The sequence below is a fragment of the Chelonia mydas genome, chromosome 1 (assembly GCF_015237465.2).
Source record: "Chelonia mydas isolate rCheMyd1 chromosome 1, rCheMyd1.pri.v2, whole genome shotgun sequence".
NCBI classification, from domain to species: domain Eukaryota; kingdom Metazoa; phylum Chordata; order Testudines; family Cheloniidae; genus Chelonia; species Chelonia mydas.
The window spans coordinates 309659679-309687501 of record NC_057849.1 but is presented as its reverse complement, the minus strand read 5'-3'; the positions used below and the strand labels follow the sequence as shown (position 1 = coordinate 309687501).

Sequence of the window (27823 nt, the reverse complement as noted above, 5' to 3'; positions counted from 1 at the left end):
AATAAATTTGTTAGTCTCTAAGGTGCCACAAGTACTCCGATTCTTTTTGCAGATACAGACTAACATGGCTGCTACTCTGAAACCATCTTCATTCTTGTCCTCTCTAAACCTATAGCATATCTAAGTTCTAGACTTTGCTGCTCAGTGTTCAAATGGTTAGCTTGGAAACTTAATTTTTAATAGCCTGCTTTCTGGGCTGACCATGTGCATGTGCCAAGTATGAGCCCTAAGGGAGTATTTTAGTCCAAGTTATAATAAAGAAATAATTTCTGATATAAGATCTGACACAACCTTAGCTGGAGCAGGTGGAAAAGGCACTTGATATTTGAATTTTGCAAACAGTAAGACAGCAGGAAGCTCAAAAGAGCAGCTCATAAGCTTTTTTATTCTAAGCAATTGCTTTTTAGGGCAGTGGATAGTGAACATTAATGGAAGAACTGGTATTGTAAAATGGTCAGTACGCATTTAGGTTGTTAGACTTAGGTCCCAGCTCCACTTCTAGAACGCTGCTATACTTCTATACTTACGAGGTGTTGATGTCATAACAGGTTTACTAATTGTCAGTGTGGACAGGAAGACAGTGGTTCTTTAATCAGGTTAGGGAACGGTTTTAAACTGAGAATGCCTATGAAATAACCAGGTGGCAGAAACTACACTCAGTCATGTTGTGTGGCTGATGTGCAGTGCTGGACATTGGACTGGGAGAAGTTAGAATCTATGGGCTTATTTCATTTCAAAATAAACAAAGCCACCGTTTCTTATTAAAATGGGATACATCTATAATATCAGGTTTCATACAATTTCTTGACAGCAAAAATATTTTACCCAGACATCTTTCATCAACAATACAGCTGGTTTGTGTGTGTGGTGGGGGGAGGAGAGGGGTCAAGGAGTAGGAAAATGAGACCACTATTATTAAAAAAACAGTTTATTTTTCACAATACATGTTGAGTACATGCAGATCATATTTACATTTCTCCTTAAGGCAAACAGAAATTGGGTTCTTATTGTCCTGAGTTGCCTAGCACCAGTAGAAATAGCAAATAAAAACCTACGAAACTTTGCCTCCCCCTTTGAATCAGCAGTTGTATCACACAAAGTATACTTTCCTCTACATTCACATTTCTTTTAATAAGCTATTCATACTAATTATTCCTATTGCTCTCCCCAGCAATTTTTTTTATCTTAAGCTCTTTGAGGATATATGATGCAGAGATATTACTTCCTGCTTCTGTTAACTCTATGATCCCTGGTCATTTGACACAAGCTCACATAACATTGCATCATCTACTGTATGTTCTCTGGTTTCAGAGTAGCAGCCATGTTAGTCTGTATCCCCCCCAAAAAATAAACAATAATAATAATTTGTTAGTCTCTAAGGTGCCACAAGTACACCTTTTCTTTTTGTATCTTCTCTGGTACATTCAGAATTCTGTATATTTCATTAAGGTCTTCTCTTCCCAACATCTTTTTTTTTTTTCTTCTTCCAAGAAAGGGTTAAAAAAATAAGACAGTCCTATATTCACTGATGTTTTAGAAAAAATAAAATTATTTTGCTTATGCCTCATTGTGCCTGTCCATCTCTACATTTAGAAATCATGGTAAGTTGAGAGGCAAAAATCCATCTTCAAGCCAATGCAGGAGATATTGCATGATCCTAAGTGCTGAGCACTAGAACTGGTCAACATTTTCCAAAACTCAATTAAATTAAAAAAACAAAACAAAACAAAAAGACAGGAAAAATAGAATTGAAATTTTTCACAAAACATTCATCCTGAGATTTGACCAACTGGAGTGCAGGAAGGAATTTTTAAAATTTCCAAAAGTCTTGTGAAATTTAGAATTTTGAAATGTATTTAAAAAATATGAAGCAACACAAACTATGAAAAAAATGCATTGAAGTATTTGTCCCTTTTTCCTGATGAGCTCTGTCGAACTCCCTTAACTGCCATTACCTTCCATGAGAGTTGAAGGTATTTTGCTCTCAGCATCTTGCTGGATCAGGCCCAGAGTTTCCATATACAGAAGGTCTCAGATATTAGAGTACCTGATCCTGTACCCAATGAAGTAAATGGCAAAGCACTTATTTACTTTAATAACAGGACCAAACTCAAGGTGAGAGCAAATGGTAGTGGCAAAATGAAACATGACTCCCAACATGTGCATTCCTTCGCGTCTTATGTGCTAAAAGGTTTTCCTTTGGGTTGCATTTATTGCCTCTTTTTATGCATGTTTGTTTTTTTTTTAAAGGCTTATTTATGCATGCATAAAATTGCAGGGTTTTAGCTACCATTTCCTCTCTCCATGTACCTCTTCTGGCTGCTCAGTGTTTGTCACAAATAGCTTCCTGCTAGATACTGGTATTTATAGACTTTATATTAAACAATCATTAAAAACTGAGTTAATGAAGCCTTCCAGTTTAAAATGTTTACTGAGTAAAAAAATAAGTCAACTGAGCCATCACTGGGTTCCTTTCCAGTTATTAGGTGCTAAGATCAAATGTCTCTTTCCACAGATGTTCCACTTGGCACTGACGCAAAGCAGCACATTGTAGTGGGAGTAACCCTTATGCAAGTATTCAATTTTTAAAGAGATGAACTTTAACCATAAAAACATGTACAAAGGTTTGTCACTTTCCATTTCCTGCTCCTGTGAGATTATTATGAACTAAGCAGCTAGGAAAGTGCAAGAGATGAACACAGCTGAAGAACCCATCATAGCTTCTAACCAATATCCCAGAGTAACTCATCAGGTAGATGTCTCCTGTGGATATTGTACCTTCTGTCAAGGGATTGTTTTTCACAAGAGAATGAGATACGGAGATTTAAAAATAATTAGTTCTGTACACCTAACACTGCCTATGTAGAATACGAACAAAACATCTAGCTGAGGGTCAGAAGAAGAATAAAAGTATTATCATCCCCATCCCTATTGTCATGAAGTGACACTTTGCATGTAGCTCTACTTCTAACTCACATCAGCACACTGATCCCCCCTCCTCCCCCGATTACTATGTACAGTTTCAATCACCACATCAAAACCATGAAGGAATTACAGAGCTTATAGAATGTTATAAATCCTCACAGTTTTTCCTCTGGAAATCAGGAACCTCTACTCCACTATATAAAGTGAGAGCAAGTTATTCAGAAGAGGAAGAAAATACTGTATTATTTAAAATCAGGACCACTTGTGGCACCTCTGCTAAACCTCTTGTGGCCAGGGGGGTCCCTGACTGCCACTGCTGCCACTTGTGCACACCCCTCACAGTAGGTTTGTTGAGCCTATCCAGCAACATTTTCATTCCCTCACAATCTGCAGATCATCTACACGTTGGCTTCTGCAGGAAGGAAAGAACCAAGAGGGAAGCTAGCACACTCCCTTTGATGCTTCTGGGCTCATACTCCCCTCCATTCATGTACGAAGAGGGAAACACTTGTCCGTTTAGCCTCAGTGAACACCTTGCTTAAGGTGTTCACTATTACTCTATTACCCTGTGACTCGAACTAGCAATACCTGGTCTAAAAGCACATTCATGAAAACCCTGGTATGTTGAGGAGTACTTTGATTAAATGAAACCACAAATTTGCACAAAAAAATGAGAAAATTTGGGTAGAGGTAAGTTTCCAGACAGTCTTGAAATGCTACTTCCAAAGGTGCTAGCATCCTGGTTAGAGTAAAAACGCCATTACAGTATTCCTTACCATACAGATATAACAGATTACATCCAGTTTATTTATAAAAAGGTTTGTACAACTGAGTTATCACAAGCATTTACACCCTTCCTGCTTCTTTTGATTTTTGAAGAGATGGTTCATACGGTTACACTGCCGTTTCCTTTGACTCAGGCAGGGGAGAGGGCTTGAAGTTTATTACCTCTTTATAGGTAATGCCTGAAAAACAACAGTAAGAGAGAGTATTGCTAATATGTTCATAAAAGGAGCCTCAGACAGTAGTTAGGAGCCAATCCCAAAATGGCTGAAACGTTGTCTATTTGGGGATGAGACATGGATGAGGGAAAGAAAACATACAAAGAGCTAGAGTTCAAGTTTTCAAAAGTGGATGCCTAAAATTAGGCACCTAAATAAGCGACCTGAGTGTCAGTGTTGCACCTACAGCTGGCATTATCTTCAGCAGCTGCTGCCATGCAGAGCAATCTGAAAATCAGGCCCTCTCGCTTAGGGGCCTAAATATGAGCACCGAAAGTTAAGTGCCAAAGTTTGTCAATCAGGACCAAAACTGAGGCCCCAAATCTCATCAGAAAGAGATGGTCTCTCAGTCTCTCGTAGCAATAGGTAGAGACCTTAGGACTACAGCTGGTTGTCAGTCTCACACTCAAAGCACCAGCTACCAGGAGAACATGCTGTGAAAGGCTCCTAATAAAAGGGTAAACCAAAGAAGAGTTCAGTCATGAACAGGCAGGCAGGAAGCTGTTAGGGAAAAAGGAACTGAATCCCCACTTTTCTGACTGCCAGACATCTGGGTGAAGGCAGCCTTAGATTTCCAGAACCGGAGCCAGGTCTGTATGGGAGCGACTGATGTCTCTGTCTTGTTTCGTTATGAGACATTCGCATACTAAGTATCCAATCCCCCTGTGGAGGGACATCAGTTGCTTCCTTTGCTTGAAGTTTATTTTTAATTCATCATAGTCTGTAAATCTAGTTACCACAACTTCCTAGTTCCGGTGAGCACAGAAATACTGCAAGAACATCATTTCTGATGGCATTTTAGTATTTCTCATCCTGGCCAACACTAGCAAGTAAGGATGTGAGGAAATGAAAGAAAAGCATGAATCTCAGAAACAGCCTGGTTTGCATGATGGGGTGAGGACTAGAAATTTCCTTTTTAGTTTGTTTTTTAATGGAAAGTTAAATTAACTCAACATTTATATTTATTTAAAAGTCAGCAGACTCAAGTTTTGTAGCTTCTAGAGGGTAGCCTTGGTCATTTTAGGAAATTTAAGGGAATTTGGTTTTAATTTGAGTGACACCAAACAAAGCAGTTAGAAATAGGGGATTAGAAAGAGGACAGCCAGCAGACCCAGCAGCAGAGGGGAAAGAGTAGGTGGAAAAATCAGCAACATTAAAAACAATTATTCATGTTAAAAAAATATTTTAAAAGTATATAAGTAACCAATAATCAGCACAATCTCTTCTGTGTATAGAGGCATATCACTGAAATGCATTAAATTATGCAACTTTATATGAAGGTGTAGCCACTCATGGGACACCCAACCATAATCAGTAGCTCACTAGGTTTAGGAGAAGTATTCTCCAGCTCCATTTGCAGTAAGCAATAATACACAGCGTAAGAATTCAGAAATGCCTCCTTTCTGTACAGTTCAAGGTATCTTTCAGCAGAAAACCAGGAGATCAAAGTACAACTTGTTACTTCCTCTTCCCCTCCATTTTCAACATTTGTTATGCTAAGGTAACGACTGTGACCTGCACTCAGTCATTGGAGCCAACAGCACACTGAATACTATTCTTATGTTCCCTTGCACAGGCTAATAACTGTCATTTGTTGCCAACCTTTGGAAGGCACATGCAGATGGGAGGGTGTTGATAGCTTTGCTGAGGTTTGTTTTAGGAAAGGCAGATTTGTAACAATCCATCATCACTACTCCTATCCCTGTGATGTATGAATTAGGGAAATGAAAAAAAGAAAAAAAGAAACAAAAAGTGAACCCAAATCCTCAATAACTGATTCCAACTCCTCTTTCCCGCAGAAAAGAGGAAATTATCATTTAAGTTTATTCTATATGTAACTCCTTTGCGGTTTAAAGAGCATGGCCCCTTTAAATCTTTTACCTAAGGGGAGAGGGGGCGCAGTGGGAATAAGGAGGGAAACTCCAGGGTGTGTGGCTCTGGAGCTCCAGAGAAAAGAAGGGCTGCAGCAAGCAGGTCCTTGCCAAGTGAAGCAGCAGAGAACCTGCCTGAAGCCTGGGAAGGACAGGGTGGCCGATCGGGGACACCCCAGGATAGGAGCCAGGAGGAGCACTGTGCCAGGGAGGAATTGCCCAAGAAGGACAGGCCGGCGCTGGACCCAGTATCACTGCTTCCTAGAGCTGCATGGGGCTGTGAGTACTGGGGCTTGTGACTCTGCACTGGGATTAAGGAGGGAGGCTGCTAGCTAGTTAAGTGGGGAGATGGTCTGTGTAGCTTTGCAGAGAGCGGCAGAACGGGGCACCGGAGGGGTTTGTTGGGAAAAGTTCACTGGCGCCGAAAACGACCGAAAGCATCCAAGACTCACCAACGGACTGGAACTTTGCTCCTGTCTGTCCTTTCAGACTGTGCTACCACTGGGCCTGTGGGGCCTTGGTTTGGGTGCAACCCTGTTTTACGGCTCTCCCTATATTTCCCCTTATTGTTTTTCTCCTCTCATCCCTCTTCAATAAATATTTCCCTTTCTTATATCCATTGTACTTTTCCTGTGGGTGTGGGTGTTCACTCTGGGGGTTTGGAACAGGTACCCCTGGGGTGAAAGGGATTTTTCCTGCTGCATTCCTGCACACACTTTCTCTTGGCCAGAGCTGCCTACAGAGCAGACTCCATCTTGGCCATGAGGGCGCTAAAGTTACATATACATAGCAATAAAACCTTGTAATAGTGTTCTACAAACAGTATACATCTAATTATTTTCCACTTTCAAGACACCACTGGACAGTGCGAATGTTTGATAAAAACCCAGAATGTTCCATAAAGATCAAAAGCCACTTCAGATCTACCAGCTAGCTTTGCTTAACCTCACTGCTAAGTAATTTTTTATTTCCATTCATTGTATAAATAGCTGCACTGTAAAGAAAATCTCTAGTCATCTAAAGGCATTTCCCATATGGGTCAGGGAAGGCTTGTTAGAACCTTAGCTAACCTTGGTGGGACCAAGAAGGGTGAATTGAAAGAGCTCAGGAAGAGAAAATTTGATGGGGGAATGGAGAAGGGACGGGAGGGAGAAAAACAGATAAAGCATGGGGGGTTTGGGAGGAGCGGAGGAGGCGGAGCGGAGGGGGCTCCCTGGAGAGATATGGAACTAGCACAGGGGCAACCTTAGGTGGAGGTACAAGGTGAGATGGGGACACTGACTCATTTTATGTTTCTAGACCCCACTGATGCCTATGTTCTGCCAAGACCAAGGAAAGTCATTTGTAAGGAGATAACAGTGTTTTTACTTCTCAGCTAGCCCTTTTGCTTAGTCCCTTTTAGCCCCACCATAATGGACTTACGCTTCCACTCATCCAGTGGCAAATCCATATTGTCAAACGTGTCATCATATTTCTCTGCCTCCGTTTCCTCTTCAGGATCATGAATTGGTTCAAAATAAGGATGTGCTAAAGCTTCTCCTGCCGTTATTCTCTTCTCCGCATCTAACACCAGCATCTTCTCCAAAAGGTTTACAGCTGTTCAACACAAGCCAAACAGGACATTCAAATATTGCCACTGAATCCAACTTGGATTTTAAAGCTGTTGTGCCTTTGTTGTTTTTTAGAATTACAGATGGTTACAAAGATGAGTTATTTCATTTCATATATATCTGATGTTTTAAGAAGAAAATAAAGATACAAAGTATTTTGCTGCTGTCAAGTCATATCATTATGATATTCAATACAAAAACCACTTCATTATGAACCAGTCCACATGTTCAGTACACTTTCAATCCACTAGTGCAGTCAGACTGCCATGTGTATACCTATAGCACCGATTTTCTCAGCTATGCAAACACAGTGAAATCCATGGTAATCTTTACGTGTATTTCAGTGGGATTTGGATCAGGCCCTGTGTGAGCTTACTGAAAAATTCAAAATGTACTGTGCTTACTCAGTATGTTATCTTCAGAACGACCAAATCAAGACCAATTTTCTCTGGAACCTGAGATACTTCTCACTGAGGACTATTTTCATGACAAATTTCAGTTTTCAACCCCTATCAGTTATTCAGAATAGGGCTTTAAGAATCATTTTTTTAAAAAAGGAAAATTATATTATCTATATTTGATTTCTTGGTATTCACAAAGACCCTGATCCAGCAAAACATTTAAGCATTGGCTGGATCAGGGCCAACAGCATAAACTACTTTTGCTTAACTTTTTAAGTCCTGCTTATCCAAGGACTAGTCTTGGAAAATTTCAGTCCTTAAGATGAAAGTTATGAGCAATGGAAAACAAGGGGTTAGAATCCAACCTTAATTACCATAACGCAACCTTATTTATAGCAGCAGCTGCTGTGCCTGCTGTAGCACACCACAAATTGTAGAAACCCAAACATATTTTCTTACCCAAAGGATTTGCATACTTCAAGATGGCTGCAAAGTCTTTTTTCTGCACTTTTGGGAGGCTTTTGATATAATTTTTTGCCTTAAAATAAACATGAACATTGGTTAGAACAGTTCTTCCTTTTTATCTGATAAGATTTAGCAATATGCTTGCTAAGTAAATTTTCATGAGTTTTGTGAGAGCGTGCTATGCATATGGACATCATTAATGGGGTTCCATTTTAAGATCATTCTGGGGCCTTGTTGTCTTTATGTACTGATTGAACGACACCTTGTTTGCAAGTGTTAAGAAAAAGGAGAGAAACAATACCTAAGGTTGATCTTTCGTACTGTTTATTATAGCCTGTATATTATTTAGTCTGGGAAATATATGCATCATTCAACAGAGTTATAATTATTTTTTCCCCACTGTGGGTTGATACAAGTTTCTAGAAAAGTAGATCTTTCTTTTTAAGATATATTCAATGCGTATTTAAAATTTACAGGTATTTTAAGGAACGTTAAGGTGCATTTAACAGGGTTAAACTCTCTAGAGAAGTGTGCACATGGGACCAGGGAAGGCAAAGTTAAAAACACAAGAACAAATGTCACTCTTCTAAATACATTATATGTATCGTCAGTGCGCTCTCAATAAAGGTAGCAGCCAATCATCTAGCGCTGTTGATGTGCCACATATGTAAGAAACTTTAAGTACGTAGGCATACGTATTTCCAAGTGACCATTAATTTTTAAACACTTCAGTTTTGGATGACCACCTTCAAAGAGAACTCAATTTTCATACATGCTGAGCACCTGCAGCTGTCAGTGACCTCAGCTGAAACTGTAGATGCTCAAGTCTTCTAAAAAAAAAAAAAAACAGGCTCCGGGATCTCAGGTTGGGTAGCCGTAATTAATGAACACTTCTGAAAATGTCGGCCATTACCTTATTGCAACGTACTTGATTCAAACCTATTTGATGATTGTGTTTGACTAAATGAACTAAACCAATAAGGTTTCAAAAAATTCTTGAATATTTTTATGATGAGATTCAGAGAACAGCTTTCCATTAAGTTTTCTTGCATGTGAAACAAGAACAAGCAGAATATTAGCAGAATACCAAGCAGTATACTCACATCTTGACTCTGTAGTTTCTGAACAAAATCTTGAGTTGGGGTGCCTGTTATCTTCATTATTTCTGTGAGCTGGTCCAGATCTGAATACCAGACGTCAGGAATCAAATCTTTGTACAGTGACAAAATTAAAAGCCCTACAAAAATTATGCAATTTCCTTGCCAATGGAGATCATAGCGGAACACATAACATAAAGGTGAAATGAGAAACTTTACATTTGTGCAGCTCAAGGTTCTGTTTTTCTTTTGCAAAAGCTGAAGACACTGAAACACCTAAAGTCAAGTATATTCCAACTTTATGGACCAAATAACGTCCTCCCCCTTCGGTAGTTTATACTTGTGAAATTTGCAATGGATTATGTGATTGGAGCTGGGGTTTAGCCATCTATGGGGTATAGGTAGTTTCCTTCTCCAACAGCAGTTGCCCAATTACTCAGGCTAACAAGCCTAGTCCTCCCAGCCAGAGCCCCATTAGCCAGGGTGTTTTGGAGTAAAACCCTGTAGGCCTTCATGGCCACAATAGCAGCCTGGAAAGCAAAGCTCGCCACCATACTTCGCCCTACAGGGCAATCCCCTACTTGCCCTGTTTCCACCATCCCACCATGCCATGGGGAGGAGAGGTTGGACTTCCGGGAGGTGTATACTCCAGAAATAAACCTGCAGCTAGCAAGTCCCTCAGTTGTCTCGGTTTACCTTGCTACTGGAAATGGTCTTGTTGGCTAAAAGTGTGTGCAAGTTAGTGTGCAACTATTCGTTCACTTTAAACAAATTCTCATGCAGCCTTCAACAGTCTAACAAGTCCGGCGGTTATGGGAGAATGGGGAAAGTGACAGGTGATGGACATTGCTGGGACTCATAGTCGTGAACCTGCATGCAGGCAGGTCAAGACTTTGGTCACTCTGTGTTGACCTGAGGTGATGCTGTAGTCCAGCAGCATTTTGATCGACTTGTCTGCTCTATTCAGGGACGGCACAGGGGACCTCAATACAAGGAGGGGGGCTCAAAAAGGTACCCTAATAATTGCTCATCTTGAACAGCCCTGACCAGCTTATCACAGCTGGAGGGTGGCCCATCATGTGTCGAAATTCAAATAAGCCTTGAAAAGTTCATTTTCGTCTCAGTGTTGTGACATGGAATGTCCGTACACTCCTTCACTGTCCAAACCAAACTGATCATCCTGTCAGGCAGCCTGCTCTGGTTGCTCAACAGCCTGGAAGATACGTATTGACATTGCAGCACTGAGCAAGGTGCAGCTTGCTGATAAGGGTCGGTTGATTGAGGAGAGTGCTGGATATACTTTCTTCTGGAAGGGATGCCCACAAAATAAGCCATACAATGCAGGAATAAGCTTTGCAATCAAAAAGAATCTTGTCTCTCATTTGGAGAGCATACCCATAGATAAAAGACTGCCCAAAGAGGCAAATGTTATGCTTCACTGATTAGTGCTTATGCACCAACAATGACTAACTCTGATGAGGGTAAGGAGGAATTTTATTTCAAACTAAATTACCTGATCCGATTGGCTCCCTCTGAAGAAAAGTTGATTGTTTTAGGCAACTTTAATGCTTGTGTTGGCCTTGATGACTCTATGTGGCATGGTATACTTGGCAAACATGGCATCAACAAGATGAACAGCAATGGCCTACTTCTGCTAAGGACAGATGCTGAGCACCATCGAAATATTAAAAACACTATCTTCTGACTCCCCAACAAATATAAAACAACCTGGATGCACCTTTGCTCAAGTCATTGGCATTTGATTGACTAGGTGTTGGTCTGACAATGGGACCTACAAGATGTGCGCATAACTTGGGTATTACACAGAGCTAATTGTTGTACTGACCACTATCTTGTTCCATCAAAGCTTTCCCTCACTATTTGGCCAAAAATGTGTAAAAAACCATCAGTCAAGCTTGTAAATATTGCTTGGCTGAATGATCTGTCAATTGCCGAACAATTTTCAACACAGCTAACTACTCTTTTAGAAACTCTTCCAATAATCAGTGATGATGTAACTGCCGAATGGGTATCCTTGCATGACACAATTGATAACACTGTCATGAATTGTGTTGGGCATACGAAATGCCATCATGCAGACTGGTTTGATGAAAATGATCATAAAATATTGAATCTCCTTGATGTTAGGTGACAAGTCCATGCTGTGCTCTTAGCTGAAATAGGCCAGATATAGGGCAGCCTGCAGTACACTCCAATCCAAACTCTGCCAAATGCAAAATATGTGGTTTGACCGTAAAGCAGAGGAATCACACACCCTTACTAATAAACATGACTCCAAAGGTTTCTATGAGGCAGTCAAAGCTGTGTATGGCTACCCGATCTGTCTTGACACCACTACCAAGTGCTGATGGTGAATCTCCCATCACAGATCGAACTGCCATCCACCAATGGTGGCATGAACATTTCAGTGGACTACTTATTTGTTCATCTACTGTTTCTGATGAGTCACTAAATAATGTCATTCCAGCTTAGGTTTTCAAACACAGAGGAAATCTTCTCATCGGCAAGCTCTTTGAATTTTTCTTACATGTCTGGCTTCAAGAAATTATGCCACAACAACTGAAAGATGCCAACATTGTCACTATTTATAAGTGTAAAGGCTCAAACAGTGACTGTGATAACTACTGAGGTATCTCTTTGCTCTCTGTGGCCAGCAAGATTCTTGCACGGACCCTCTTGAACCACTCCTGAGCCAAATCATTGACAACATGCTAGCTGAGTCACAGTGCAGCTTTCATGCTCAGTGGAGCACCGCTGACATTATCTTCATCATGTGACTACTACAGGAAAAATGTCACAAACAGCACCAAACTTTATACATCTTACTGCTTTGCTGCAACAGCTTGTAACTTTGGCCTCACCATCAGCTGAACGAAAACCGAGATTATATACTTGCCAGCTCCTCAACAACTTTACCAAGACCCATCAATAAGGTTGGAAAGTTTGATGCTGCAAGCTGTCAAACAGTTTACATATCTTGGCAGCATATTGAACAACAGAGCTATAGTCAATCATGAAGTGGATGTGCGAATTAAGAAAGCCAGCACTACATATGATCGCCTCTATCACCAAATCTGAAAGCAACATGGAATTTGTCTGCAGACAAAAATCAAAGTCTATAATGCTGTTGTCCTCATGACATTGCTCTATGCGTGCGAAACATGGACCTGTTATTGACGACATATTAAAAACCTTGCCAACTGCCATTTGCATCACCTATGATGATTGCTGCACATGAAATGGCAGGACTGGGTTTCCAACATGGAAGTCCTGGTGCAAGCTGGTTCAGTTGGCATCAAGGCTCATGTGATCCACACCCAATTGAGATGGGCATTTGAATTACATGGCCAGCCTGAGACCCATCTATCAAAACAAATCTTATATTCTGAATTATGTTTTGGCAATTGTAAGCATTGAGGGCAGATAAAACTCTTCAAAGACACTGAAACAAAAACTGTGCAAAATGAACATTCCTTACTCGTCTTTTGAGCAACTGGCGATTGATCATATTGTCTGGTGCCACATAGTAAGGGTGGGTGGCCACGACTTTGAGAAGAATCATGGGAGCAGCTGGAAACACAGTGCCAGGCATAGAAACAATGTGCAGCTCAATCAACACAATTAGGCAAATGGTTCTGTGGCCAGCGTGGTAAATGTTGTTCTTCCTGAATTGGTCTACAGAGTCCCACAAAGACCCATTAGTACAAACTATGATTGTTGACATCATCCTCGAAACTGAGGTAACCAGCTGATTATCATCATAGGCAGCTTCCTGACTACAGCTGGTTGAAATTTTTTGAAAATTTGAAATTTTGACAAATATTCCATGAAATATCTTTGTAGCTTTTTTAAAGTCTTTCCCCCCCTTGCTCCATTCCAAACCCTGAGATTTCCTGAGACAACCTGGGTGGGATAAGGCGAGTAGTCCCTGATCTTATGTCTCCTAAGGAAGTATAGCTTAGTCAGTACCGGCATTATCTTTTCCAGGGATTCCAGCAGATTTCCAGGGGCTGATGCCATAGAAAGCAGCTCTTGTCAGGCATTGCACCTCTTTGCCTATTGTTATTGCAGAGCTCCAAATACATGAAGATCACACATTCAAATGCCTGTAGAGTCAGAGGGAGATGATGGATGAAGCTAAAAAGCTTTTACAAATGATGTTAAAAAAATTATTTGGTATCAAATTTGCAACAGAATTTATTTATGGAACTAAAACAGAAGAACTCAAAATTATATTTCTTGCTTTGCTGAAAAGGACTGGAACAAGATTGTGTTCTCCTTGCAACAGCTAACACAGGTTCACAGATGTTAAGGTCAGAGGGGACCATTATGATTTACTAGTCTGACTTCCTGCATACCATAGACTGTAGAACTTCACCCAATACATTCTGCAATATTCATCTCCTAAGATTATTAAAATACTGGTTTTCCCACTCCTGAATTTCTGGTGCAGCTTGAAATTGTGACTCACTTGTTTCCTTGTGCACGCATAAACATTACATAAGTATCCTCAAGGCCAGCACAGCTTCAGAAATAATACTGGGTTAGTTAACTGCCGCCCTTAGGCCAGCAGGAAAAGATATTTTTGTATTTTGTTGTTAACAAAGGACACATACTTGAATCTAATTAATTTAAAAAATTGTGGTAAAAATAGTTTCAGATACTGCAGCAGCCCTAGTCCCGTTGTCTCATTTTTGTGGTTTTGCAATCCCCATTCTTCTGTTTTGAAGTGTTTTTCTCACATAATAAGGGAAGAATAGGACACAAACAAGCAAAACAGAAACATACTGAAGCCCCAAAATCTTATGCTTAACTTTAAGCATGTGTGGTAACTGCTGGCAGAACCAGGGCCTTAATGAATACATATCCAAGGGAAAGAGTGAAACTGGTTATACACAAGCCCTCTCAAATAAACAAAACAAACAGAAAAAAATTAGACAATTTCCCCCTCTAATTCCTGGTGAGCGATATTAATTTTCAGAGTTACTTGTAACAATAGTACATCAAAAATGTCTAGACTGAAGTGGGATTTTTAATATTTTTAAGTTGATTTAAGTTTTAAGTTCTCAGCAATGAATGATACAACTCTATTTCAAATATGGAGAACCTTCCTAACAATTCTGGATAAAATCTTGAGAAGTGTGTGCACCCAACTCGAGGTACATATCTAAACTGTGCTCTGTATGTACCTGTAAGGTTGGGTGTTCACACAGCACCAGGTTTGTGTGTGCACACTCCTGAACTGGGGTGCCTGCTATTGAAGATTTTGCCCTTTTTTTGTGCATAGAACCTTCCACCTGAGGATCTGAGAGTGCTTTGTAACATTAATGATTCAATGCTCATATTTCTCTAGTGAAGTAGCTCAGTAATATTAGTTCTAATTTACAGATGGATAAACTAAGGCACAAACATCCAGTAATTTGCCCAAGGTTTAAAGGCAGGTGAAATTTGGTGAGGGAGAGAACTAACTGACCATTGTTTTAAATCTATATCCATTATGAAACCAACTTATTGTGACACACAAATACCGACACACTTTTCATATCTTACTGCCAGGAATTCATCATGAAAGGATACGATCATTTCCTTTGAACAGTGGCCTCCCTGTTATCATTTCTGCCATAATACAGCCCACTGACCAGATGTCAACTGAAATAAAAAAAAAAAATCAGTAACATTAAATTGCCGAATTATATTTTTGAATCCCCTCACAAATGTCTGGTTAAAATACAGTTTCAGTTTATTATACTTTTTTAAAGAAGCATATGAATATAGTTGATCCTTTATACAGAAAATACATGTCTACCAAAAGCAAGTTGCAATAAGGTAACTGGTGTTCGTGACCAGGATACAGGGAGAGGGTAGCTTGTCAATATTAAGCTGATGCATATAGGAAGTAATTCTTCCAGTCATTTAGGAAGGGACTACAGCTACCTTCATGCTTCTTTAGTACCCCTTCTTTGCTGAATGGTTTGCCCTTCCAGTTGGAGTTAGGGTACAGTCTGCAACATCCTGCAGAAGGATTACAGCATGTAGAAAGAGTAGAGCTCGCTACCATCTACGTCCAAACCCAGATTGACCTTTTTCTCTGTCTACACTGGAGTTTAATTTCTGAAGACTGACAATAACAAAGGATTACCCAAATTTTTTAACTGCAGGGAACTTGCTCTTAATTACGTTACTGTTTTACATTTTCACTAGGGCTGTCAAGCGATTAAAAAAATTAATCGCGATTAATCATGCTGTTAAACAATAATAGAATACCGTTTATTTAAATATTTTGGATGTTTTCTACATTTTCAAATATATTGATTTCAATTACAACACAGAATACAAAGTGTACAGTGCTCACTTTATATTTATTTTTTATTACAAATATTTGCACTGTGAAAAACAAAAGAAATAGTATTTTTCAATTCACCTAATACAAGTACTGTAGTGCAATCTCTTTATCATGAAAGTTGAACTTACAAATGTAGAATTATGTACAAAAAATAACTGCATTCAAAAATAAAACAATGGAAAACTTTAGAGCCTACAAGTCCAATCAGTCCTACTTCTTGTTCAGCCAATCACTCAGACAAACAAGTTTGTTTACATTTGCAGAAGATAATGCTGCCTGCTTCTTGATTCCAATGTCACCTGAAAGTGAGAACAGGCATTCACATGATACTGTTGTAGCCGACATCACAAAATATTTACATGCCAGATGCGCTAAAGATTCATATGTCCCTTGATGCTTCAACCACCATTCCAGGACATGCGTCCATGCTGATGAGGAGTTCTGCTCGATAACGAGCCAAAGCAGTGCGGACTGACGCATGTTCATTTTCATCATCTGAGTCAGATGCCACCAGAAGAAGATTGATTTTCTTTTTGATGGTTCAGGTGCTGTATTTCCACACCAGAATATTGCTCTTTTAAGACTTCTGAAAGCGTGCTCCATACCTCATCCCGGTCAGATTTTGGAAGGCACTTCAGATTCTTAAATCTTGGGTCAAATGCTATAGCTATTTTTAGAAATTTCACATTGGTATCTTGATTACATTTTGTCAAAGTTGCAGTGAAAGTGTTCTTAAAACTAACAGCATGTGCTGGGTCATCATCAGAGCCTGCTATAACATGAAATATATGGCCGAATGTGGGTAAAACAGAGCAGAAGACATACAATTCTCCCCTAAGGAGTTCAGTCACAAATTTAATTAATGCATTATTTTTTTAACAAGCGTCATCAGCATGGAAGCATGTCCTCTGGAACGATGGCCGAAGCATGAAGAGGCACATGAATCTTTAGCACATCTGGCACATAAATATCTTGTGATGCCAGCTACAAGAGTGCCATGCAAACGCTGTTCTCACTTTCAGATGACATTGTAATTAAGAAGTGGGCAGCATTATCTCCCGTAAATGTAAACAAACTTGTTTCTCTTCACAATTGGCTGAACAGGAAGTAGGACTGAGTGGACTTGTAGGCTCTAAAGTTTTACATTGTTTTGTTTTTGCGTGCAGTTATGTAACAAAACCCCCTACATTTGTAAGTTGCACTTTCATGATAAAGAGATTGCACTATAGTACTTGTATGAGGTGAATTGAAAAATACTATTTCTTTTGTTTATCATTTTTACAGTGCAAATATTTGTACTAAAAATAATATCAAGTGAGCACTGTACACTTTGTATTCTGTGTTGTAATTGAAATTGATATATTTGAAAATATAGAAAAACATCCAAAAATATTTAATAAATTTCAATTGGTATTCTATTGTTTAACAGTGTGATTAATTGTGATTAATTTTTTTAATCGTGATTAATTTTTGAGTTAATCATGTGAGTTAACTGTGATTAATCGACACCCCTAATTTTCACATATTCTCACCACCATTTTTCATTTCCCCCTGAGAAACAAAGATATGGTTATATATTACTTAAATCAGTGCATACATGGGAGCTGCTAAGATTGTTCAGAGAGAGGATGTTGATCCTAGCACCCACACATACACATTACCTGTTTGAGTATAATGCATCCAATTAAGTATGACCTCCGGGGCTCTGTACCATCTAGTAACCACATAGCCTGTCATTTCACTGTCTGTATGCCTTGCCAGCCCAAAATCCAGAATCTATATTAGAAGAATAAAATGAATGCAGAGACATTCCAACTGGAGACAATAGGAAAAAGTGAACATTTCACATTATTGCTGCATTGTAAAATTTAGACAGAAATAGTATACAAGTTATGTTTCAGAATGCTTCTCTCCCATTTATGATACTTTAACAAAAATGGAGATGCTGAACTTTGTAACTATACTGAAGGAAACAGTAAATTCTTTAATTAATTTTATTAAAATATTGGTCAAATATTTCATTCTACTAACAAAACTCCCTGTCCAAGGAATCGCTATCAGATCTTTCCAGGGTTATAAGGAAGCTATCCATCTGAGGTACTTATATGGCCCCATTCTTGTCGCAGCTGAGTGCCACACAATCTTTAATGTATTCATCCTAATAGCACCCCTATAAGGTAGGGAAGTACTATTATCTCCATTTTACAGATAGAGAACAGAGGCAGAGAGAAACTTGTCCAAGGTCACAGATGAAGTCTGAGGCAAGCCAGGGCAGGGAATTGAACCTAAGTCTCCTGAGACTCAGGCTACTGCTTTAACCAACCTTCCTCTCTCTTCCTCTTCTGAAGGGCCTTTTAAGGAGTTCAAGGCCCACAGGTGATCCATTCAGAATTATAAAGTTATATATGATTAAACTTACTTATTCATTAAACTATTATTGCAGTCTCTTGGACATTTATCTATACAGCTAGCCATTTCCAGTGGCAGCCACTTGAAAATACAAGTATAAGCCTGGATCAGCTTCTACAAAATGGTCCAAATTAGAGGATTAGTAGTAGAGAACAGCTAAAGCAGGAGGCCAACGGTGAAAATGAATTCTTGAAATAACAGGCTCATACTCAGCAGTGAGAAATTCCTAACCAGAAAAGTGAGCCTCTTGGATGAGGTGAATTAACAGATTTATGACAAAAAATGTACCCTCCTACTGGCTTGTTGAAAAATAGAACTGAATGGACCATCTATGGCAGGGAAGATTAAAAAAAAATAATAATACATGCTTGAATATGTAGATCTACTAATTAAATAACTGCAAAAATTTCCATGCTTACCAGACTGCATGGATACCTTATGGGCAGAGATTTATAGTACAAACACTCAATGACACTGCCAAAGGACACAGTATTTGTAACATGCTGACTACAATTCAACCATTTAAAATACTTCACTATTCAATTAAAATAGTATCATCACTCTCCTGGCACTAATGAAAAAGGAAAGTTATATGATGTTGTTATTCATGGATGCAGGATATAAAATGTAAATATTATGGCTTTATTCTCACTGCATCACTTTAACATAATTTCCATATCAGATCAGGGTCAGAAGGGACCTCCGGAGGTCATCTAGTGCAACCCTGTGCTCAAAGCAGGACCAATCCCCAATTTTTGCCCCAGATCCCAAAATGGCCCCCTTGAGGATTGAACTCACAACCCTGGGTTTAGCAAGCCAATGCTCAAACCACTGAGCTATCGCTCCCCCTTATCAGCTGAGGTGTCAACTGCATTTAAAACAGAAATGGGATGCAAAGTGGAACAAGAGATCTGCTATGTTTACCAATAATTTCCACCTTGCTCAATGGCACTTAATCCCTATTTTGTATTACATCACCAATAAACTTTCTTATTTAAATACTGGACACAAGGCAAATAAATATTTTCAGAAACAGGATAGCAAGATATACTTTTAAATGAAGCATCCAGACATCCTATACGTGTTCTCCACTAGGTCTTCAGAAGACACCAAAGAAATGCAACACTTTGATGCTTTTCTATGGTCTGTATCATTTACATAAAATTTATTATTATTTTATACAGTTTTTTTGATTTGCCAGACTAAGATCTGTGGTTTCACTGAGAGTTAGAAACAGTTGCAATATATTGCAAATCCTGGTTTATTTATTTAGTATAGGTAGCTAACAATTACAATAATAGTTAGTACATATGTTATGCATAGGGTTGGGCAAAATTTTTCACTTTTTTTTGAGGGGTAGGCAAAAAATGCAGATACAGCAACACAGAAATATTTCACAAATTTGTGTCAGTTTTGCCAAATTGTTCTGGTAAGGAAAAAAAGCTTAACCCCCCCACCCCCCCCAAAAAAACAACAACATTTTGTTTTGACATTTTTAAGTGGAATTTTCATTTTTTCACTCTGAAACAACCTTTTGTTTCAGAATTTTTGATAATTTTATTAAAATGTTTAAAAAAAATTAAAATGGTCAAAATCTAAAAAAAAAAGCATTTTGCTTAACCTGAAATATCCCCCTCCTACTTTTAAATTCACTGAAAAATTTAAAAAATTGGTTTTGGTTCAAACCAAAATGGAATTTAAAAAAAATGTTTTGGAATTGTCAGCAAACAAAAGAATCCGTTATTTACCCAGCTGTAGTCATGCAGCCATTTTAGAATTTTCATTTTGTTTTTACAAAGTAAACGTTTATTCATTCTTATGAACAGATTTCTAATTATAAATGTTAAAATCATCACAGTTAAGGCTGCACTACAATTTCCATATCAAGTCACTGTTTTCATACATTCTTGACCTAAACATTTAACCTTTTGGGCTGGAATTTACCATGCTGGAAAGTGATTTTTTGAACAAATTTGGGCAAAATCCCTTTAGCCACTTTAAAATTAAGAATAGGGTGGTGGAAAACACATTTCTCCCCCCTGCAAAAATAAAATAAATAAATAAAACTCCAGCTTCCCACCTTAATAACAAAACACAATTGAACTTTGACACTTCAAAGATAGCCTATAAACAGGGCTTACTGTCCAGTATGCATTTTGTTAAAAGTGTAGGTAAAAAAAATTAGTTTGATGACTGAAAATGCATGACCGAGCATGTGCTTTAGAAAGTTATGCTAAGGTCTTAGCTGTGGATTTAAAGATTGATGTGGTGCACAGTTAAGAGAACAGCTATACTCCGTAGGCCCATTAGCTGTGGAGAAAGAGGCTTTCAAAGTGTGCTCATAAAAGCAGTGGAGTTTATTAGTTCTGTATGTTAGTGAACAGTGAACTTGTGCACCTTGCAAGCTCTGCAAAATGTTTCACTCCCAGGGAAGGTGACAGAGGTTGTTAGTTTTTCAACCTGCAGGTATTGTGGTGATGAGATTATAGCCTGACTGGAACCACATTTCCCCAATTCTGTACAGAGGCATTATAACTCCACTGAAGTCAATGGAGTTACACTGGTATAAATGAGACAAGAATCAGGCCCTTCGCCTGCATTTCTTACACAGACTAGTCTACCTTTTATAGATTGCTGCCTGTTGTTTACTGGTAATAGGTGTCTTTTCACAATTGATGCCTGTTAATTACCAGCCTTGCATATTTCTTTTCCTGTTTTTATAAAATAAACTTCAGAAATTACTGCAACATTAGGGTCTGCAAAGTTAAGTACTTGAAAGTCAGGAAATGTCTTTATGTGATCTCAATTTATCTTATTGTGTATCTAAGGTTATAGTATCCCTTTAACAAGGGGAATCTGTAAGTGGCTGGATCCACCAGGTTAAACCTGCTTTATTAGCAGACTTAAGGCTCCAGAGAATTAGAGTGAGTCTATATTACAATGACAGCTGGGTAGGAAATGGTTTTCCCATCCTGCACACATTTTCAGTATTTAAAAATCTTTTCCATTTCACATTGGGAGAAAACTGTGACCTTTTGAATGTTTTGTTTTGTAACAAAATGACAACCACCCACCCACGAATAGCCAGTATCCCTGTGGTTAGGGCATTCACCTGGGATGTGGGAGACCTAGGTTCAAGCTCCTACTCTAAATCTCTCCTAGAGTTTCTTTGCCCTAATCACTGGGCTATTTGCTATTTTAGGATAGGTCTCTCTGTCTCTCTCTCGCTTTGAGCAGAAATTCTGTCCTGGACGTAAAAAACCTGCCCGATACAAGTTTTGTCTAACCTGACCCTTTCACATGAAAAGTTTTGATTTTGCTGAATCGGCATTTTCCAACCAAAAATGTTTTGTCAACAGATCCCCAACCAACTCTAATTACAGTGACTTGGTGCAGGTACTGAGCGTTGAAGTTGTGCACTAAAACTTAAGTTTTCAGTGTTGCAAACTCTTCCAATTTTATCGTGAATCTCATGCTGCTGGATGTTTTTCTTAAGTCCCAGTCCTGGAGTCATGCAACTAGGGGAGAATTTTAACTTTTTATTTATTAATTTATTTTAGAAGGACAGGGAGAAAAGATAGAACACATGACCCATGTGTAACCAATAGGCTCAAAAACCGAGAGAGACAGAGAGAAAACAAATAAAACTCCAAAACCCCAAATTTATTATTGTTTAAAATTAAAATTTTAAGCCAATTTCATCCTTTTTTGAAGCCTGACTTATGATTTTTGAATGCTTGGTGTTGACAATACTGCTTTTGTATTTCCTGATATTTGAATGATTGACTCTACACAGTTTTTGAGTTTAATTGTTGAATCACTTACTAGCCTTTTATGAGGGTGATGTTTATAACTTTCAGGGGGTAGCCGTTTTAGTCTGTATCCACACAAACAATAAGGAGTCTGGTGGCACCTTAAAGACTAACAGATTTATTTGGGCATAAGCTTGGCAATCCTTCCGGTAAGATAGCTCACACAGAAACAAGTTCCACAAAATAAATAAGACTTTCCAAACCTTGGGGAGAGAATACTTTTTAATTCATTAGAAAGACAAAGTAGGTGAGGTAATATCTTTTATTTGACCAACTTTCACTGGTGAGAGAAACAAGCTTTTGAGCTCTGCAGAGCTCTTCTTCAGGTCTGGGAAAGGTACTAAGAGTGTCACAGCTAAATACTAAATAAAAACAGATAGTTTAGCATAAGTAGTTAACACATATTCTAAGGGACCATTCCAGGTGAAGTGGCAGCTGGGAGCAGTCTGAATCTACTGACCTCATATAAGGGATATAACCAGAAGTCTTATAATAAGCTGATGGAGACATGTATAAATCACATTTAATAAAGATTTCTTATTTGCTTTCCATAACAAACTCTTCACTACAATTAAGCATATACATATTGTGGGGTCTGGACTAGTTTGCATAATTATTTCTGGAGAATAAATATTATGCTCTAACACACTGATGGATTGGAAGATTCCCAAGACAGAGAAGAAGCAGAGTGATAAAATCCGATTCAGTATTTCAGTTTAATGATCTAGAGAGAAGCTTGCAGATGGCAACGCCTACTTGCACAACAGTTCAGCAGGAATCTGCTTAGGGCAGACTCACATGCAGGGACAATGGAACAGAAGAAACAGCTCATACCTCTTTCCATGTAAAAATGTCTTAGAAGCAGAAGCGCTGACTTCCTAATTTCCCTGGGGGTGCCTGACTCCTCCTCTTGGAGGTCAATCATCCAATCAGCTGCTTGCAATCACTCAGAGTTGTGTAGATACACCCAATGAGATGATTAGGCTTTTGAAGTTCAGTTTTCCCCCTCAATAATATAGGTTCCATTATTTTAGTATGGATTGAAGTCAGACATATGGGACAACAGTATTCAGAACCACTCTTCTTTTGGAAGATTGGTACCACATCTGGTTCTTCCTCCTGCTAATGTCCTGGGACCACATTTGGTCCTCCCTCACCTCAATTTCCTGGTATTTCCACATTTCTCCATGACTCTTCAAAAGTCATAGGGTAAAATCCTAGCCCAACTGAAGTCAATAGGAGTTCTGTCATTGACTTGGTTTCACTCATGTTCTCCTATGCAGTGTGTTTGTAACAAATTCAACTGCATACTTCAGGAAGTGTTTCCTACCTTCAATTCACAGTCTTCATTTACTGCTAAATTTCCAGGCTTTAGATCCTGCAAATATATCAAGTTTGAGATCGACTTTTACAACAAACAGAAAAATACACTTTTTAAATAAAAACACTTGCATTACATGAAAGATAGAGCAATTTCTTGCAATAGCCTCAAAAAACCTTATTGAATGTTATAACCTTACTTCTAAGCTGCCTTTTCATGCAAATTTTTGTATAGTCTAAAACCCAATTTTCCCTCAAAAAAAAAAAAAAGAAATTTTTGATGGAAAATTTTCTACCAGTTCCAGTTAGTCATTGGCTGTTCTGAAACCCTCTCTGTGCGGACCATATCAATTAAAAAACATCCAACCAAAATGAATCAAGTCAAGAATGATTTGAGAACTATATCTATGGACATACGTGCGCACAAACATGATCTACAGAATCTGAATAAAAAAACACAAGTATTTTTAATACTGTTTTCACTTACCCTGTGAATTATGCCTGATGAATGGATATACTGTGAAAACAAAAAGATCTGTTAATTGACACTTGCTGGACTCTAAATAAATTATTATTTCAGTTCTGCTGAAAACGTGGCCTTACGTGGTGCTAAAGTGATCTGAAATTAATAATACACCTTTTAGAAAACGAGTCAATCAAATGTGTTGTCATATAAAAAAATTGAAATATCATTAGATACCAAGTAGAAAAGTGAAGAGAGATCACAATGTTAGAGGCAGGTGATAGTCAGGTTTATGCACCTATACATCAAATATTCAAAGAAAAAAGTAAAAGTGTACTCATTTTATGATACAATTGCAACCCATTCACCCTATGGATTTCCTGCCAGAGAGATTAGAGAATGATTTTAGAGAAGGTCAGACTGGACTCCTAAAACTAAATTTAAGGTTATAAGATTATTTTTGCTTTCTAAAGAAAGTCTCAAGTATAAAGCTGCTGCTTTTTTCAACCTATAATCATTATTCCTGTAGCGCTATTTGAACATTGCTATTGAATCAAGTCACCATTTTTCCTCACTTTTAATTTCCTCACAAATCATTTTTGTGACCAGAAACTTTCTGGCATTGTTAGAAAAATAAAATCATCCTGAAATTGGGTTGTGAAATATATGGATTAAAATAAAACCGACTGTTTACTTACTGTAAATTCCTGAGCTAGCTACAACAGACATGTAAACTGCACAATCACAGATTAAGTTCAGATGCCTCTAATAAAGCCCAGATAGAGGAAAGCATGTGCTGTACGACTGCAGTCATCGGATTTAAGCACAGGTTTAACTTTAGGAAAGCAGATGCTCAGCTTTAAATATGTGCTTTAGCACCCATCCTGAATAGATATCCTTTCCTGAATAAAGGCCTGAATGCAAACAAACCTGAAAGGAATCTTAAAACACATTTTACTTTGTTGGAATATTTTCATCATCTTTCCAGGGCTCTGTGTGAGGGCGCTCAAGTTTTCAAAACACACATAACTCAACCTAATGGATGTCCAAGGACCAGAGTTTTGGAGAAACTGATGTTTACACCATACTAAGCAGCACTGGCTATGTTCTGATAGGGACACGCCAATGTGTACATTCCAGTTACTAGGATCTTCTGCAGTTCCGTAGACAGTTTGGTAAATAAGGGAGATAATATTGTTGTTACATTACTATTATGTCTAATAACTTTGGTTCCTCAAAGGGGCAACAAGAAAGATGCAAAAGCCAGACTGAGATGTATGTAATGTTTGCTTTTTTGGTATTAATAGCATTTTGAATTAGACCAGTTTTGACAGTCCACTTGGAATAGTGTGCTATATGCTATTGTGCTGCATCTTTGCAGTATGTCATACCACGACAACAGACTCTCTAAGCTCACTATATTACCATTTGGGAGTTAAATGAAAATCTCTGTGTGTTTGGATTTGTAGTCTCAGTTTAAATGCTCAGGAGCATGGCGGTTTTACTCAAAAAGGGACTTTTCTTGATTTGTAAACCACTTCAACCTCTAAACAAAACAACCAGAAGGCAAATAACCACCTTCATCCTCACACTTTATAAGAAGAATGGTTCTGCCTGGTTCCATCTCTGACTCTCCCAGCTGGGTTAATGGTTCCAACGGTCCACAAAATCTCCATAGAGAGCAGAGTAGTTATTGATGAATATTCTACTGGTATGAATTGTAAACAGAAAATTCCATTTTGTGCAGAAATTCTCCAACAGACTTATAATGGGTGGGTGTGACGGGTTGGATCACAGAAACCCCCTGAGAGCTGCCACCTGATGTGCCAAGACTACTACTGCTCCTGTTTTCCTGCCCTGCCAGCTTAGGACTCTAGCACCCTGCCTGGTTTGAGCCAGACCCGCTAGCCTGTTGCAAACCCAGACCCAGGTGGGTTATAATGGGTGTGTTAGTAGCAGTTATGTCCATATGCAAAGTGCTTTTCGAACACTAAACAACCAATCAGGGATGGATCAGGATTGGAACCTAAGTGGCAGGATGGGACAGTAAGGCTCACCAATAGCTTGGTGTACTAGGAGTGCAGAGGAGCTCCGAACTTGGTATAGAGCTCAGGCAAATGAGCTCCTTGCCTTCTGGGCAGCCGTCCACAAATCCTGCCTCTATCCACCCCAAAAAGGAACCATGAAGTCAAGCCATAAACCCTACAGTTGCAAGAAGAAAGGGGAGTCACAGATGGGTGTTAGGGTTGCCAACCCTCCAGGGTTGTCCTGGAGTCCCCAGGAATTAAATATTAATCTTAAATTAACGATTATGTCATGTGATGAAACCTCCAGGAATAGGTTCAATCAAAATTGGCAACCCTAACTGGTGTCCTAGCCATCTTCCTCAGCAGACATATTGTGTATTTTAGTTTTAGATCTCTGTTTACAGGAAACAGACCAGCAGAGGAACTAGTATTTCAAGGTGTACGCTGCTTAAAATCTGGAATAATATGACAAGGATGAAATGCCTGCCATGCATATATTAGTTTTGTGATCTTCTTTCCCTTTGTTGTATCAATGGATACATCAGATCATTTAAGGATCTAGCGATTAAGATTATATAGTTAGCTACTATTATTACATTTAGTGCAAGGGGAAACAAACCTTCATAGACAAAAATGTAGCATTTTTTTCTTTTCCATGTATGAAATCTAAGCGTCAGTACTGGAATCTAGTGACCTGTACCCATACTTGAAGATCAGGCCCAGTGTAGTACAGCAAGAACACAAGCTTCCCATGCAGCTAGACATACAATTTTAGAGCAATGCTGTTCAGAGTCCATTTTATCTCTGCCATTACAAAGACTAAATAACTCCTCATCCCACCACATTACGCAGAGGTTCCCTCTCTCTCACCTGACACAATTTGTTTTGAAAGCCAGCCTGTTCTTGAACTGCTTACAGTAGTGAGTTTACAAGCCCCATCTTTGCCTTCTTAGCGCTGCTTTCATATTCGGACATATCTGTCTGCCCTTGGCTTTATGTTCTCCTAGACCACCCCTTCGCTGATGCGATTATAAGGTAGTTTCTTGTTTTGACATAATATGAGCAGAGGGTGCAAGACGAGTCATAACAAGAAGTGCCACAATAAATGAGTAGGCTTGGAAGAGGGACCACATATACTGGACATTTTCAGCTGGAGGATCAGTTCCATTTGTGAATTGCCTAAAGACCAGACAGTTCTAGCACCTCACTAGGGAATGAAAAACAACCTCCCATACTCCCTTCCAAAGAACTGACTACTGTAGAGAGAAGTGGGGAAAGATGTTGGTGCCATGGAATATAGCCTGGAGCACTACTTCTGCCACTGACTGGAGAAGACTGGCAACTATGAAGTACTATTTATTTCGTGGATGGAAGGGTGAAGTATATCAGGATGAGAGAAGCCTGCTTAAGCAAGAGGAAGTCCTGTCACTTGGGTACAGAGTCCTGAGAGTTTTCCTATGGAAAGTGTTTGTTAGAAGTCAGACTCCCAGCAAAGAATGGTAACAAACAAACAAACAAGGAAAGGCTAGACATCTCCTGCCTAGGGACTTCTGCACAAGAACGCAGGATCTAGAAACAGGAATTTTAAAAGAATTTCAGCCTCAGGAGTTTTAGTAAAAATGGGCCTCAGCCACCTTCAGGGAAGAGAATAGTTTCCCTTAAACATCCTACTTTCGCTCATAGTCTCTTCCTCACCATACCCGGGAATGAGTGTTAGAAATGCAAAGAAGGAAAAAGCAACTCATGTAACACGCTGGATATAATTTACATGTTTACTAAACACTCTTCTTAATAGAGAGATGGTGAGACCAAATTATTTAGCATTTCATTTCTGATGCCAGGTTTCTTTCATAAATGTTTGTTTCTTTGTAAATCAAGATATTTGAATCTACACTGCAGTGTACTCCAATACTGAGGAAACTGCTTAGTTCAGAATATTTTCACTTTGATGGAGTCTCTCTCTAAAATGGGATTTTGCACTCTCCTATTATGGATTTTTACCCATTCTCTCCTAAAATTATTGATTAGCAGAGATATTTAGACCATAGCAGTCATTTC

The 27823-nt window shown here is 38.8% G+C and overlaps 1 protein-coding gene across 2 annotated transcripts in view; it reads right to left on the bottom strand.

Moving 5' to 3' along the window:
• Positions 1 to 912: 912 nt before the first annotated feature.
• MAPK12 (mitogen-activated protein kinase 12) overlaps positions 913 to 27823 on the bottom strand; it is a 71996-nt gene continuing 45085 nt past the window's right edge. For both annotated transcript variants that reach the window (XM_037889007.2, XM_043550532.1), the window contains 8 exons: positions 23763 to 23792; positions 23286 to 23333; positions 17396 to 17510; positions 14969 to 15040; positions 9377 to 9456; positions 8268 to 8346; positions 7220 to 7393; positions 913 to 3890 (listed from right to left, as the gene is read on the bottom strand). In XM_037889007.2, the coding sequence (XP_037744935.1) occupies positions 3820 to 3890; positions 7220 to 7393; positions 8268 to 8346; positions 9377 to 9456; positions 14969 to 15040; positions 17396 to 17510; positions 23286 to 23333; positions 23763 to 23792 (669 nt within the window). In that variant the 3' untranslated portion in view covers positions 913 to 3819. The remainder of the gene's footprint in view (positions 3891 to 7219; positions 7394 to 8267; positions 8347 to 9376; positions 9457 to 14968; positions 15041 to 17395; positions 17511 to 23285; positions 23334 to 23762; positions 23793 to 27823) is intronic.